General features: G+C 45.2%; 1 protein-coding gene across 1 annotated transcript in view; it reads right to left on the minus strand.

Moving 5' to 3' along the window:
• axl (AXL receptor tyrosine kinase) overlaps positions 1-15,277 on the minus strand; it is a 30,570-nt gene extending 15,293 nt beyond the window's left edge. Inside the window, exons 1-7 of the mRNA XM_071912523.2 lie at positions 14,747-15,277; positions 10,764-10,974; positions 10,212-10,312; positions 9,636-9,818; positions 6,911-6,991; positions 6,213-6,328; positions 3,318-3,513 (exon numbers count right to left, since the gene is read on the minus strand). Coding sequence (XP_071768624.2) covers positions 3,318-3,513; positions 6,213-6,328; positions 6,911-6,991; positions 9,636-9,818; positions 10,212-10,312; positions 10,764-10,974; positions 14,747-14,909 — 1,051 coding nt within the window. The 5' untranslated portion in view covers positions 14,910-15,277. The remainder of the gene's footprint in view (positions 1-3,317; positions 3,514-6,212; positions 6,329-6,910; positions 6,992-9,635; positions 9,819-10,211; positions 10,313-10,763; positions 10,975-14,746) is intronic.
• Between the last annotated feature and the right edge of the window lie 248 nt (positions 15,278-15,525).

Here is a 15,525-nt window from a genome sequence, read left to right on the forward strand (position 1 = left end):
TGGATCCACCGTCTGTTCTCCATAAATAAAAACAAGCTCAGCACTACAGAGGAAACATCTTTCCCAGATCAGTCGGAGCATGAATGTCGGTGTCATCAAAAATGTCACAACCTCCAAGAACATCCACCTCTTTTAATCGCTTTTATTTTTTCACAGCGGAACAGACTGTTTTCTTTAGCATCTCATACCGTTGAACCGGATTCTGTGAAATAGAGCTGTTTAATGATTGTGGTTCCGTGTTTTTTTCAGGCAGGGACATTAAATGGGATAAAAAGTGACGCAAATGTGTGTGTGTGTGTGTGTGTGTTGCGCCACGTCGTCATGACTCACTTCCAACTCCCAGAAAGCTAGACTGTCCTGTAATTCTGCAATTCAAGCATCATTTTAGGGGTACAGACAGATGTGACATAACATATAGCATACAGGAATTATGAGTCCCCCTGTAGCCTTTTAGGGTGCTATACTTCATTCCAGTATATTACTGTGTGTATTAACATATGTAAAAGTCTTGGAAGTACACAATAATACTGTTTTGTCAAGTATTTTATGACAACTTTGTGTTTAGATTGTGTTGTTACACACTTTCTCAGAAGATGTTTTTGTGTGCATGCAATTCACCGGGTTCATTCATTTTGTTTGCTGGTTGGAGAGGCATTGCTGGAGCTATTTTAAGACGTGAAAGGAAAATCCATTTACAGAATGGATGTGTAAAGTATAATCTCATTGCAGCTTTAGGATCAGGAGTGTGACGTGGGCCGTGTTGCTTCCTCTCCCACCGCCCCGGCCTTTCCCCTTCTTTCTATTCTCTCATCCCCCGGGGAAGAAAGTGGGCTTTGGGAAAATAGCAAAATGCATGTTTTTTCAAAGCCTCCCCCCCTCCGAATCCCCCCTGTTTCCCTGCTCCTCCATCCCATGCCTACGCCCACCGTCGTCCCTCTCCTTCGTTTTTTCCCACAGTGCCTAGCTGTGTGTTCATTCCTCTTTTTCCCCCCCTCTCTGGAAAGTGGAATCACAGGTCAACTGGGGTCGAAAAAAAGGGGGAAAATGGAAGAAGGAGGAGGGGACTTGAAAGACGGAAACAAGAGGAAGAGAGCGAGTTTTGCTTGTTTTGGAGATGCAGGAAATACATTCCTCATAGAGTTTGTAGGATTTGGTAGTGAGAGAGGGAAAGGGATAGTGCAAGAAAGAGAGAGAGAAGGGGGACAAACTAAGAGAGAAGAAGTAGGCCCAGGCTACTTGGGGAAAGGGCGGATGGATACGGGGTGAAAAGAGCTGGGCAGGAGAAGAGTCTCTGTAATGAGGTGAAAAACCTGAGAAGAATCAAGGAGGCGGAGGAGCGGCAAACAAGGAACTTTGTGCCAGGAAGACACATGTCAAGGATACTGCAGAACACAATCGATTAATGAGACACAAATGGAAGAAGAAAGAGTTTGAGAGAAAGACTTATGGCTCTCCAGCAGTGAGACCAAACAGAAAGACGTGGAAAATATGGCGGAGCTGTCTTCACTCTCTGTCTACCTCTCCTCATTCACTCTCTCACTCCCTTTGACCTCTGTCACTACTTTAACTATCTTTGACCGCCAGCTGAATCTTATCATCTCCTTCTTTTCTCGCCCTCCGGCTCATTAAAACTCGCAGGACAAGTGCAGAGAGAGCTGCCAGAACTAGAGTGAAACAATATTGTCGAAGGGGGGAATTTTTCCACTGAAATGAAACAAAGATTTAAGATTTTGTCAAATGAAGAACAGAAACTTTTTTCTTTCTGGGAAAAGGAGAAATCCTCAATGTAGCCAGCGTATCTCAAAACCACTTTTAGTCCTTCTCCATTACAGTAACATGTTAAATAGTGCTACTTCTCTCTCTTTCTGTTTATGAGAAACGCTGCGTCGAAGTATTTTTACATTATAAGCAACTTCCATTATGGAAAGCCCCGTCATCTCTCCCATGGCATATCTCTTCGCTTAGTATACACTGTTTCCATTCCCATTCATCCAGGGATAGAGACAGCGAGCATGAGCTGGCATGGAAAATCCCACCTCAGTTTAAACTCCAACACACAGCAGCCTAGCATTACAGTTTGGACAGAGCGCTGCGATCCTAACTGAAGCCTTTCAGGAGAATTTACCATCCACCCTCCCTCCCTCCCTCCCTCCCTCTCCCCTTCTCCGTCTCCACCTACCCTATCCCAACGCTACCAGCCCTGTTTCTACCTCAACAGTTTACATTTGAAACCAGGTTGTAAATTCAAAGAGGTACAGTCACTAGTGTCTGGCATTCTTCATAAACACAGATGTAGTTAAAGGGGCACAGGAAGGAATATTATGACTCAGAGTTCACTGTAACTTGAATCTCTGACTCCTCATAATCATAACTTCTCTAAAGGCCCTGAGTCACAGAGAGCAACACAGAAGACGGTTTCATTCAAAAGCAGACTGCACACTTGGAGCGAATTAAGTTCCCTTCATAGCAGGATCAGAAATTAACGGGGGCTCAAGGCAAAAATGCCTTTGAAGGTTCATGAAATGCCTGTGAAATGAAAAATGAGGGGGGGAAAAACACCCCCGATAATTAGGCATACCCTTTGATGCATTTCATTTTGTTTTTTCGTTGAGTTGTCAAATTATCACATGTGAATACTACTGTGAATAATACTACTGTCCCCCCTGGGCCACCGTATGGGATTCTTTCCAGTGCGTTCTGGGCAAAAAATAGAGCAGTTTTTTTTTTTAGCAAAACACAACCGAGCACACAGCCTGAAGCAGTAGCAACTGTTGGCACCACGCAGTAGGAGAAAATACCGACCAACACAAACCACTGCAGCAGCAAAAAATAAAACAGCCGATGAAGTAAAAAAACTCAATCGAGAGGTGGAAGATGGACTGACTGGGGACAGAGAGGGGGAAACCATCCTCTTCCAGCAGTGGGAAAGAAGTTAATACTTAGTTGTACAAATTGAGCATATATGCCAATATACAATGCAAATGTATTATTTCATAGTTGAATAAAATTACCCCCTGAAAAACACCAAAATGGGGCAAACAGGGCAAAAAATGCCCTCTGAAAAAAAGTTAATTTCTGCCGCCTAGCAGTCAGTGCTGAGCAGCTGGCTGCTCTTTAACAACAGGAGCAGCCAATAGGATCGGCCCGCACTAGTTACTGTGCACAGTAGGAGTGGGAGGAGGCTGGACTTGGACTTCCAGCAGTAGCCAGATAACTCAGCCTCGACCTTGACCCACTTCAGAGGAAATGATCCCATACACACACACACTTGACATCCAGGGTGAAAACAAACATCTCCTCACTCGGAAGGCTCTTACCTCCTTCTTTGGTCCTCAGCTCCACCCAGGGCGTCCAGTCAGAGGGCCCCTGGCTGCTGTGACAGGCCACCCTGACAGCATAGGGGCTGTGGGGCTCCAGGTCCGGGATCAGGTGGGCGGCCGGGGGGATGTTCACATTCTGGTTGTGGATCATCTCATCTGGGCCTGCGGCGAAGGATTCCCCCGAACGCTTGGCCTGGAACATTCACATAATAAACGTCCATATTACAACCAGAAGATTTGTTGCACAGCTTAAAGGTGCTGCGTGTAGCATCAATAAACCATTAGCACATTAACTTTGACACATTAGTATAATTATCATAATAAACAAGACACAAAACAGGAAGGTTTTGTGCTTTTGGCTGTTCCTCCAGCACAAATGGAGATAAAACTTTCAGAGTTTCTGGCAACGGCAGACGGTGGAAGGAGTGAAATCACTTCCAACATGTTTATCCTCTTCAGGAAAGCAAAAGAGAAAACCTGTGACCACATAAGCAAAACAAACACATGCAGAGCGACGCCAGGGAGGAGGAACAAGTAGCAACATCCTCTTTGTGACAGGAAGCAGAGGGGTTTGTGGGATATGTGGTTTAATTTTGAGAAACACTGACAACAATACCACTGGCGTGAGATAGAGGATACCAATCATCTCCACCATGGTCTCTTTTGTTTACAGTAATTTAACCAAAATATTACAAATAATTTAATAATGATATATTGATGGTTAAACTGTAACACCTTTTAATGTTTTACTCCGCCAACGTCTCCTCGACCAAAGTCCCATCTATTAAATGTGAAATATGCACTGAACTGAGTGTGCGGAGACTCCTTTTCTTCTAAAACACTTTTTCAATACATTATTTTGTTTCATTATTCATTTCATTGTTGGGGAATTGGGGGGTTCGGGTGGGGGTCAGGTGTTAGTTGTCAAAAATCCTTTTTAAATCTGTTCCATTGCTGTTGGAGGCGGCCCAGCAGGCTCAGCGAGGTGCACAGAAAGCAGAACTCATCAACCGAAGATTACAGGCAGAAACCTGCTGCCTCGGCAAAGCTGCTGCGGTAAACACATTTAAAGAGGAACACAAGGGGGAAAAAAAAAAACGCTTGATCGCAACAATCCTTAAACCACATAAAAGTCTCCGGTCTGGACGATTGTTCTCTGCTGCGTTGCTCATTATAAAGCTGCTGCTGCTACTGGAGGCTGCAGGCTGCAGGCTGCAGGGTGGGCTTACACTCAGCTTATATTACATGACAAAAACACAGTCAGAAGTGGAGTTCAAACGTCAAGGATCAGCTACACAAACAGATTATTGTACACTACCAGTCAAACGTTTGGGCACACCACATTTTTCTTTATTTTTTACTACTTTCCACATTTTAGAATAATAGTAAAGACGTCAAAACTATGAAATGGCACAAATGGAATTATGCAGCGACCAAAAAAGTGTTAAACAAATCAAAACTATCTTATATTTTAGATTCTTTAAAGTAGCCGCCCTTTGCCTTGATGGAAAGGCAAAAGACTTTGGAAAGAAATTGATACATAGGATCAACTTCACTATTTATATTTGTCTAAGAAATACATTTCAGGTGTTTAAGCAGAAGCCTTTAGATCAAAATGGCATTAAGAGAATGAAAAACATAGTACATTCAGTCAAGTGTGTCCAAACTTTTGACTGTGTGTGTGTGTGTGTGTGTGTGTGAACAGGTGCTATTATACACTGCTGTGACAATGAATCTTAGAACAACAGGAGGATGATTGAGAGGCCACATAAGTAGCAGAGCAGGTTATTATCCCTCATGGCATGAGTTGGGTGGTGTGACAAAGGAATGTTTAGTTGTGTGTATATGAATGAGAAGTGTGTGTGAATGTGTGTGTGTGTCAGAGAGAGAGAAAGAAAGGGGGGAAGTCATTCCTGACTCAGTGAATCAGCGTCCAGCCTGTAAACAGGCCTGCTTAATCTAATTGAACAGCTCAGCCTGAGTCACACTTAGGCAGCATTCCCCTTGCATGGCTCAGACCCGCAATACCTGCTGTCAGTGCCTTTTCCTGTTTTCTTTGACTGCCTTCCTTTCTTCTTCTCTTTCTTTCTTTCTTTCTTTCTTTCTTTCTTTTGCTTCCATTTCTGGCTTGCTCATTCCCCCGCTCTCCCATTTTTTTTCTCTCTCTTTCTTCTAATAGCACAATAATATCTTTCAGCCCCTCTGCACTGTAGCTTTTTCATGTTTCTGTTCGCCACACAATGAACCGTTAAATTCAGATTTTGCCCCATTCTGCTGTAGCCGGCCCCTTGGCTGTTCCCCTGTGGGTGGGGTGGGGGTGGGGGGGTGGGGGGGGGGGGTGAGTGGGGGCGTAGGGGGCAAGAGCAGCATGGGGTATAAGCAGTGGGGTGCAGCAGGGGCGGCTTTATTAGAACCAGACGTTTAGGGGTGGTGCTGCGCTGCGCCCTTTTCCAGGAGAAAATGTTCCTCCTCTCAACTACGAGCTGTAATGGCCATAGTGGGAGAGAGACAGAGAGAGAGAGAGAGAGGGGGGGGGGGAGAGGGAGAGAGAGAGAGAGAGAGAGAGAGAGAGAGAGAGAGAGAGGGAGGGAGTGGTGCTACATGAGATTAGTCCAGGAGGCCACTTTCCCAGAGTGAAACTTGATCCACCGCTACATGAATAAGAGAGGGAGGGGTAGAGGATGAGTTAAGAGAAGAAAAGAAAGCCAAGCTCTCTTTTCTCTAAAATCAGCCTTGCAAAAGGTGAGGCCATGGTCTTCAGAAAAATCACGGCCCCATTTATAGATCAGGAGAGTGATGTGTTTGTTTAACTTGCAGGTCAAACGCTTGTGGAGATTTCTTTCCGTGCTATTTTTCTCAGCCAGTTGCAGAGTTTATCTTCTGTTGTCTCACCTGGACAGAGCAGCGGATTATGGGATAGTCGCCTCCAAAACCAGGCTGCCATGACAAACGCAGACTGGTCTGTGTGATCTCTACAGCTCTTAAGTACTGAGGCTGGGATGGGAGAACTAGAGAAAGAGAGAAGAAAGAAAGAGAGAGACAGACAGAGAGAGACAATGAGGGGGTATTATGCAATTAACCACAGTTTAAACAGAGAGAATCCAAATTGAATGAAGTGAGAGTTAAGAGGGATAGTATAAATGTATGTACTTTATAGGAATGGGACGATATAACAAAATTCAATATCTCGCAATGCAAAAAAGTGACAGTACGAATCGTGAGGCAAAAAAATTAATCGTGATATTAGCTACATTTTATTCTGCTGTAGTAATCAGAACTGAGATCACAATTTCACAAGCTCTCCATCGAATTATTATTTGCCATTTGTAATTACAGTATTTTTAAATTGTTGTTTACATTCTAGCAAGCCAATGCCACTGGTAGAAAGATTTGTGGCTCAGAAATAAACATAATTCTGCACAGTCATACAGTTGAACTTTTATTTATCACATCGTATCGTGGTTGTATCGAATCGTGAACCCCATATCACGTATTTAATCGTATCGTGAGATAAGCATATCGTCCCATCCCTAATACTTTATAAACGTCCAGATTTCATCCCATCTGCTCTTGCACAGTATGACACCTACCAGTGATGGTGCCAGAACCAGACGTGGCCACTCCCTTGCGGTTATGAGCCTCACAGGAGAAAGTGCTGGTCCTGTTCAAACCTGGACAGAAAAATCAAACAACACACATAGGTGTGAAGCAGGAACTTCCAGCATCTTTCAAAACCAACATCCCTCGCTCAGCAGCCTGAGTTGGATGTTATGTTGATGTGAGAAAGAGAGGGCAGAAGTTCAGACTGAAGTTCTGTGAAGGAAATAGTTTCCATAAGGTAATGCGATCTCTCTGTCAACAGTGATGAAGGATTAGGATTAGTTTTGGTGTTAGTATGTACTAACTAACTGTGTTGATAATGAGAGTGTATCCGTGTGAGATCGGCCTACATAGCAAAAATATCCATCTCAGCAAGTCATTAAGTCTAGTGCTGAGTCTTAAAATCGTATTTTTCCTAAAAAATAAAAAAAACATGTCCTCCCAAAAGAATGATGCAGGCACTCCTTGGGCCAATCAGTAACAAGATGCATCATCCCTCCAAATTTAATTCATATCAGACTGGTGGTGTAGCAGTTATGGCATTTCAAAGTTTGAAATCTTGCCCTTTAATTATAGCGCCCCCATCAGGTCTATCAGTGTAACGTGTTAAACTCCAGAACACAGAGCCAAAATGCATCTTCCCTCCAAGTTTCGTCAAAATCAGGCCAGTTGTGTGTGAGATCACAGCCTGATCCATTGATCCCCATAGATGTTTCATGACGCTTCAATAAATTTCTTTAATCAAGCTACTATATCTTTATACTAACAAAGTGCATGTGCCTTATTCCAAGATATTGTCACTTTTTGAAGAAAATGTTTGAAACTGGTGAAGTTACACTGACTAAAACAAGGAACATTATCTCACCCCAGATTTTTTCACTTGTTCCTAATGAAAACAAGATTTGAAAGACTCAACACTAGACCAAATGACTTGCTGAGATGAACATTTTTTCCCGCAGCGTAGCAGGGAGAAGGAAGCGAGCGGCCGTGCTGAGATCCAGGTGTAGAGAGCTGAGCCGCTGCTTTCAAGAGGCTGGGGCTCTGAAGGGGGCAAAACACTGTGACACACACACTGACATTCAGCAGTGAATGAGTCCTCTCATACAGTGACTCACAGGGCGCTCACACACTCATAACTACATTCCACACACACACACACACACACTCAACACAGGCACACACACACACACACACACTGAAACATGTGACATTCAAGTTTTATCACTATTATCTAACACCCCAACATTGTCACTCGGCCACAAACTGAGAGTCACACAGAATCACGCAGTGTGTTGCGCAGCGCCGACGGCACCATGCCTCCATTGTGTTGTGGCCGGAAAGAGAACAGGGGGTACGATGCCTGGGCAAGAGAGGGGTTGAGGAAAGGGAGGGAGGGAGGGAGGGAGGGAGGGAGGACTGACCACTGACTGTGTGGTTGAATGAACTGCTCATCAGGCCATCTCGCGATTGCGCCACTCTCCGTTCTGTCTCCTTCTCCTTCCCCAATAGCCCTTCATCAGCAAACCGCAACACAACATCCCCTGACCAGCCAAAAATTTCATAATCGGTCACTGGGGAGAACTCCGGAGCTCATGTGCACGCCGGTATTGACCAACAGTTTCGTACTGTTTACAACATGCAGATGTAGTTCCTGTCAGCTGGGAGCGGACAGCGTGTAGCTCTGGGTAATGTAGACGGGTAATGATTTCCAGTGTGCCCAAATGTCCCATATAGGACTGGGGAACGTTGGGAGCGTTTTCTGTGTATTTGAAGAAGCGGGAATGCGTGTTGCCTTTGATCCCTCATGGGACGGCTGGATTGGGCTCCGTGCCATCTCCCTTTATGGGCCTATTGAATGAATATTTATGCTTGCGGTGGTTTGGGTCTGCGGTGTAACCAGAGCAGCTGTCCATTCCAGAGATGTGAGTGTAGGTTACCGTCAGATACCACTGGTCAACACCAGCCAACCTGCTCTGATGAGTCAAACCAGAGCCCTTAACCAACCGCCCCTCCCTCCGCCCCTCCCTCCTTCCGTCTGACTCACCCGGCTCTGCCTGTCCTCCTACAACTGGACTGTACACAGGCCGGCTATCTGGCAGGCAGCTGCGGTTTGCATTCAAGCGGCGACAGAAGCCTCCTCCTTTCTCTCCCTCCCTCTTTTATCTGCCTGTGCCCTCTTCACTTCTATTTTCCAGCCCTGTCTCCTTCCCCCCCCAATTTTCCCTCTCGTGCCTGCTGCTCTCCCTTTGCCCAGCAGCCCCACAACCACAAGGCACATCCTCAATGGATCCGGTGGCGCTGAGCCAGGCAGCCTGCACAGTCTTTGGAGGGTGGTTATTTGGTGGCCGTGTTTAAGTGAGGGAGGGAGAGGGGGGGTTTGGGAAGTCTTTGAAACTAAAGAAGATAGCTGCTCTGTAACTTTTGTACCAGAAAATTATAAGGAAGCCGAAGGGATTAAATGAAAGCCAATATTTTTGAAACTGTCCTGCTTCTAGGTATTTAAATGTCCTAGTACTTGGGAACACGAGCTGCTGACAGCCGCTACTTGCTTGACTGATTTATTGATCATTGGATGCTGAGCCGTGTTTGGGGGGAGTGGAAGCCCTTGAGCAGTTGATTGATGCGGTGTGTTATAGTTAGTAATAATAATGGGTCTAACTAAGCCGTCTACACGTGGCGCTGAGTGCTGTGGCAGTAGTGAGTGAAAGCCGATACCTGTGAGGTTGAGGGTGGAGGGCGACAGGGCCACTAGGTCCGTCAGGGCGTTGAGAGGAGCCCCGTCCTGCAGCCAGATCACCCGGACCGGCTCCGGAGGCCCGTGGGCCACGCAGTGCAGGCTCAGGGAGACGTTGGCCACTATCGACGTGTGCTGGGGCTCCACGGAGAAATGAGGCAAGCCTGAGGGAGAACAAGGAGAATCAGACTATAGACTCCATTAACAATACAAATAAAGCAGACTGCAGCACTCACATGAAGTGTGTTTATGTTTGTGATTGTCTCCGTGTATGCAAGCACACTCCAGCTTAACAAGTCTATTATAAATAGTTCTGAAAATCATAATTTTCTTAGAACAAGTGAAAAAATCTGCCAGTGGGGTTAGATAACTTGTTTCCAATGCAAATCCAACTTGTTTCAAGAATTTTGTAGAATCAAGTGTCATTTCCTTGATAGTAGTCCATTGATCTGCCTTATTCTGACTTGTTTCAAGATACTGACACTCATTTCTAGTGAAGTGAAACTGCATTGATGGACGTTTTTTGCAGTGCAATAGCTAAACCAAGCTAAACTCACCCTCCAGCTGGATGTTCCCCTCCTCGGACATGGTCCTGTGTTCCTCTGATAGCACAGCACAGCGGTAGGAGCCCATGTCAGGGAGCTGGACCTTCTCAACCCTGTAATGTGGAGAGAATGGTGTAACTTGACAGGTTTCACAAAGATCAAGCAACCAAAAATGAGATTGATAAAACAGGGACATACAGGCAGACAGACACATAGAGCCTGATTACTTTCTTTGTGAATGTCACAATAGGATTAAGTGCATTAAGTTACAGGAAATGATGCCTGTGTTATATCAGATCTTCCAGACTCAATTTGGCAGCGGTCCATGGTGTTTGCAACAATACCGCTTAAGCTATGAAAAAGAGAAAGGGCGGAGGAGCAGGAAATAGTAGTGCGAACACAGATTTAAATACAATCACTGGAGATGCAGAACTGACACTTTCAGGTCAGGTGTGGCTGCACAGCAACGCTCAGAAGCTGCACTGACATGACAAGAGCAACAGCCAGAGGGGAACAGGGAGATCGTCACTGACAGTCGGGCTCTCAAGAAAGACCGCCGCCTACCTGAGAGTGCTGATGACCATCCAACTGTCGCTGTCGATGGGGACTTGGATCTGGTTGGTGTCTGCGTACTCCAGCGGCACACCGTCTCTTAGCCACAGCACATCAGGAGGGTCCTGCTCCTCGCCCCCTTTCCCCCTCAGGGAGCAGTGCATCGTCACAGGCTTCCCCAGCGACGAGATGATGGTAGTGGGACTCCGCACAAACTCCAAATCTTTGATTAAGAGAGGGGGAAATCAGGATTAGGGGTTTGTTTTTATGTCACTGATTAAAATAAAGTTAATCTCATGAATGCAACACACATTTCTTGTCTCTTGCATTGGCATTGCAATCTAAACCCTTATCTTAAAACAGCATGCTTTCCTGCTCCATAAACAGAGCCTTGGTTTCGCCTTGGCTGTGATATGATAAGGACAGGTAGCCCAGAGTTTATCCACCACCGCACTGACTTTTGGATCAGCCCAGTCCTCGTCTGTCCCTGACTGATAGAGCCTCTGACCTGAGAAGGACAGAGCTGATACCGGGACAATGGCTCCTTGTTGCAGGACGGCTGCTCCTACTGGTCCGACAGTGTCAGAGCGCAGGGAGCTCAGCGCAAACACTAAACACATTCAGGCTTTCTCTCAAATGTCTCTCAAACGGCAATGATAGGCCTGCGGAGCGCTTGCCAAGATGTCTGCGAATCTGTTCAATGTCTAAAATACAAGGCTGGGAGGGTAGGCATAAATATGATGAGCATTAACCTCTCCTGCTGTTTCTTCCTCTCCTTACTTTTACGGCATTGAATAGAAATGCTAGGTATTCCTGTATCTGGCAAAGGGCAAGGCATGCATGCTGTCTTGTTTTAAAGATAAAAGAACGGTTGCAGCCTTGATCTCCATTCCAACACAAGGCTGAGAAGGAGTCGTAAATATGATGGGCATAGATCTCTCATATTTCTTCTTTTCTCTCTTTTGCACCATCAAGTAGAAATGCTAAGCATCTGTGCAGCTGACCAAAGCGAGTCACACCTACTCCCTCTTTAGTTTTAAAGATAAAAGTGGATGATTAGCATCTCTTTCAATTAAAAGCTTTGGCTGGACATTAGAACAGCTAGTCAGGGAAGAGTGAACTCGTTTAGGATTATTCTTATTTTTATTATTATTTGTTCGCCTATTCTGCATTGCATGTCTGCTCAATGTTTGTGTTTGCTTAATGTAGTATTGTGCGCTGGCTATATTGCTTCCTGCCTTCTAATTTCTTGGAGGACCACATTAATTGTTAACATTTTCATGTGCCATCCTCTGGGTTCAATATGCCAAGTCATTTAACATGTTTGATTATTTTTTTTACCCACAATAAATCCAATCAGTCAATCAATCAAAATAATGTGCAGACTTGGTCTCTATTTCTGGGTTTTCAGAACAGCAACACATAGCCCCTCTTTCACTGAGTGACGCCTGTAAAGACTTTCTCAAGCTTGTCAACCCGCCCTCCTAGTCTGTTTCATGACCAACCTTCGACCTTTGACCCCTCCGCCGTGACCCCAGAGGACTCCATTTCACCCTGTCTCTCTCTCTCTCTCTCTCTCTCTCTCACACAAACACACATAAACACACATCATTCAACCTCTCTCAGCTCCTGCAAACAGCCAGACTTCTAATGCAAAAAGCATACATGTTCTCCACTTACTTTACTGAAAAGTAGATGTCAACAAACATAATCATAGTCCATGCACACACACACACACACACACACACACACACACACAACCCGACGTTCAAAAATCTTGTTCTGGGAGAGTACGATAGATGAAGGGGCCCACTGAATCTTTGCTTCACCACCTCTCTGTCTCTGTGTGTTTTTTGGCGTTAAAAGTCATTCCTTCCTCCATCTTTAAGCTTGGCTGATTTCTTTTAGAAACCTGCACAGTCCAGACTTTTTTTTTCTTCTTTTTTCTCACTGGTATACTGGACAAAAGAGCTCTACTTTCTTTCTCCTTCTCTTAGCGCTGCATTCAGATAATAATAAGCTTGTAAACTTTTTGTAAGAATGCAGAGGTAGATGGATAGAACGGGCCATGATCAAACAGTATGACTGTCCGTCTGTGTGTGTGTGTGTGTGTGTGTGTGTGTGAGTGTGTGTGTCAGTGTGTGTGGCCTGTCTCCAGTGATTCACTTGAGCTTAACTGCTCCATCTCCTCTCTTTTGTCCCCCATTTTCCCTCGAGGTTCCTCTCTCTTCTTCCTGATCTCTCTTTTCCATCCCGTCTCTCCCTCTCTCTCTTTCATAGAAAACACTCAGATGTTAAATGTCAGTGGACATGCACATACCAAAAATACCCAACACAGACAGAACGTGCATTTATCCTTCTCTCCACTCCCTCCTTTATCTTTCTGGCTTTTTAACGCTACATAACTCAGCCCATCCATTCACTCCCCCCCTCCCCTCTCTCTCCCTCTTTTTCATTTACCCTCCTTTTCATGCCATTCTTCGGATTCATCGCTACACATTTTGCCACCTCCCCTCCCAACTCTTTCTCCTCCACTCTTGCCCCCTTACCCCATCCATCATTTCCCTGCTTGCGTCTGATTCAGACCAGCTCTGACTCACAAGCTAAAGCATTTGGGTTTCTCCCCCGGCCCCCCTCCACCTCCCCCTCCACCCCTGCACTCCTCCACCCCAGCCATCCCTACATCCAAATAAGAACCGAGGCATCGGGCAAAAGTTTCCTTTGAAACCGTCAGTGTCAGCCTGTAAATCACACTGATGTCCAGTAATCTCTGTCCCTCCTGATCATATTTCTCTGGAGGGCAGAGGTACGGCTCTGTCTTCTCAGATCAAGCAGCCCAAACCATAATGGTCAAAACACATGAGCTGACAGGTGGAGGAACCTGGAAGAATACTAGGCAACAAGGCAGGGAACTCCATTTTTTGTCCACCCGCTACAGTGGCTGATATAATTTCAAAATTCACTTGTCATTTGCAATATTTTACCAGCCAAGTTGATTTTTAGAGTAGATTATGACTTCTGGACGATGGTTGGCACTGGCAGGGTTTTCCTTGTGGCTCTGATGTCAAATTCCATGACTTTTCCATGACTTCCCATAACTAAGTCCTTCCATGACTTAAAACGTTATTCCTTCCTGGTTTGTTAATGTTGTTTTTCTGGTTTCCCCTACAGTTTTCACTTGCCGAGGAGGAAAAACAGCTGAAAACCACCATCTAATGCAATGACTCTATGAAACAAGTTGTGAAAAACATTCTGCTGTACCTTTAAAGTGATTTATAAAACTTGACTTTCCCTGTCTGGAATACATCACTCAAAATGCCATGATATCCCAGGAACTCAGTGACCAGAACCCTGGGTTGGATACCTGGGCTGGTAGAGTAAACAAACTTTCCAGACAGTCCAAATTTATCAGCACTGGGCTGATGTCTGGAGTTAATTTCCCATGAAGCACCTGATCTCAAAAACACTAGCCAGTCTTTAAATGGTAGCCACCAGTTGTCCTTTACCAGTTCATTTATTAACGCATAATAGGAAAATGGCAAATAAGGCTCTATATTTTCTTCCAAAATCAGATTATGACTCTCATATCATGTGGACCATGCCATCACATAGCCTATTAATCCATACTGGTAATGATCTAACATAAACATGAGCAGACACTCTCAGTAAGACCTTTAGATAAATCCAAAGCCTGAATTTTGGCAGACATGATACACCTGATCTTTTATTCCCATGTTTACTTTGTATACCTTGTGTTAAAACACTTGCATAAACCTTTTTATGAGCGTGCGTTGCTTCATGTGCATTTAACACGACTTGTCCAGATGTTGAACACATTTGCAGCTGTGGTTGCTCTCGCCACCCCAAAGCAAATTGGTTTAAAGAGGAAGGAGCAGAAAGCTGACTAATTGCTCATTACGTTGTTTTTCTTGTGCTGAAGCTGACTAACAGCAGTCTGGTTGGATAAAAGTCTGCTGGCATGCGACAGAGCTTACCTGTCAGTGAGCCGGCAGTTACTGGCCTCCAAGCAGATAAAATGACCATAAGCAGCAGCAGTGACCACGTAGAGCCGCTCATGGTTCTTCTTTCAAGGAAAAAACCTCTGAAAATATCCCGCATAATAAAAGCACACATCTTGGAAACATCACCAGACCCCATCACCGCATCTCCACAGCGCAAAAACCCAAACTGTGCTCTGAAAAGTTTTGTTGTGGCTCCGACGGATGCTGAAAAAGTGAATATCCACAGGTAGGACCAGACCGGATCCCGTTTCGGTTCCCTTTTACAGTGACAAGTCTGTAAAAATCTCAGCGCTGCTCAAGTGCCTTGTTCCTTTTCGAGCCTTGCTGTTGTTCTGGTTTATCAGCGGACGAAACGCGCTCAGCAAGGACAGACCGCTGAACTTTTAGTTCCCAAAAAAAAAAGCGCACAGCAGTAGGCGCTCTAAAGTTTTCGAGCACTAATTAAGTTTTTAAAAGCCTATTTCTAGCAACTGAGGGAGTATTTTTAAACCAGTGTTTCCTGCAGTCTCTCTCTCTCTCTCCTGCCCACCGGTCCCTCAGACTCCCTCAGATATTCCCTTGGCCCTTTCTTCTCCCTCTCTCCCCCTTCAAACAGGATTCAAATTCCTCAACTCAAGTTCTTTCCATTCTCCTGCCCCTCCTCCTCCTCCTCCTCCTCCTCCTCCTCCTCCTCCTGGGTCTCCCTCCTTTTCTCACAGAGGATGTGAGAAACCCTGCGGCATGCTGATTGTCTCAACACAATTCCCTGTTCG

This window comes from Centroberyx gerrardi, chromosome 6 (genome assembly GCF_048128805.1).
Source record: "Centroberyx gerrardi isolate f3 chromosome 6, fCenGer3.hap1.cur.20231027, whole genome shotgun sequence".
In the NCBI taxonomy this organism is placed as follows: domain Eukaryota; kingdom Metazoa; phylum Chordata; class Actinopteri; order Beryciformes; family Berycidae; genus Centroberyx; species Centroberyx gerrardi.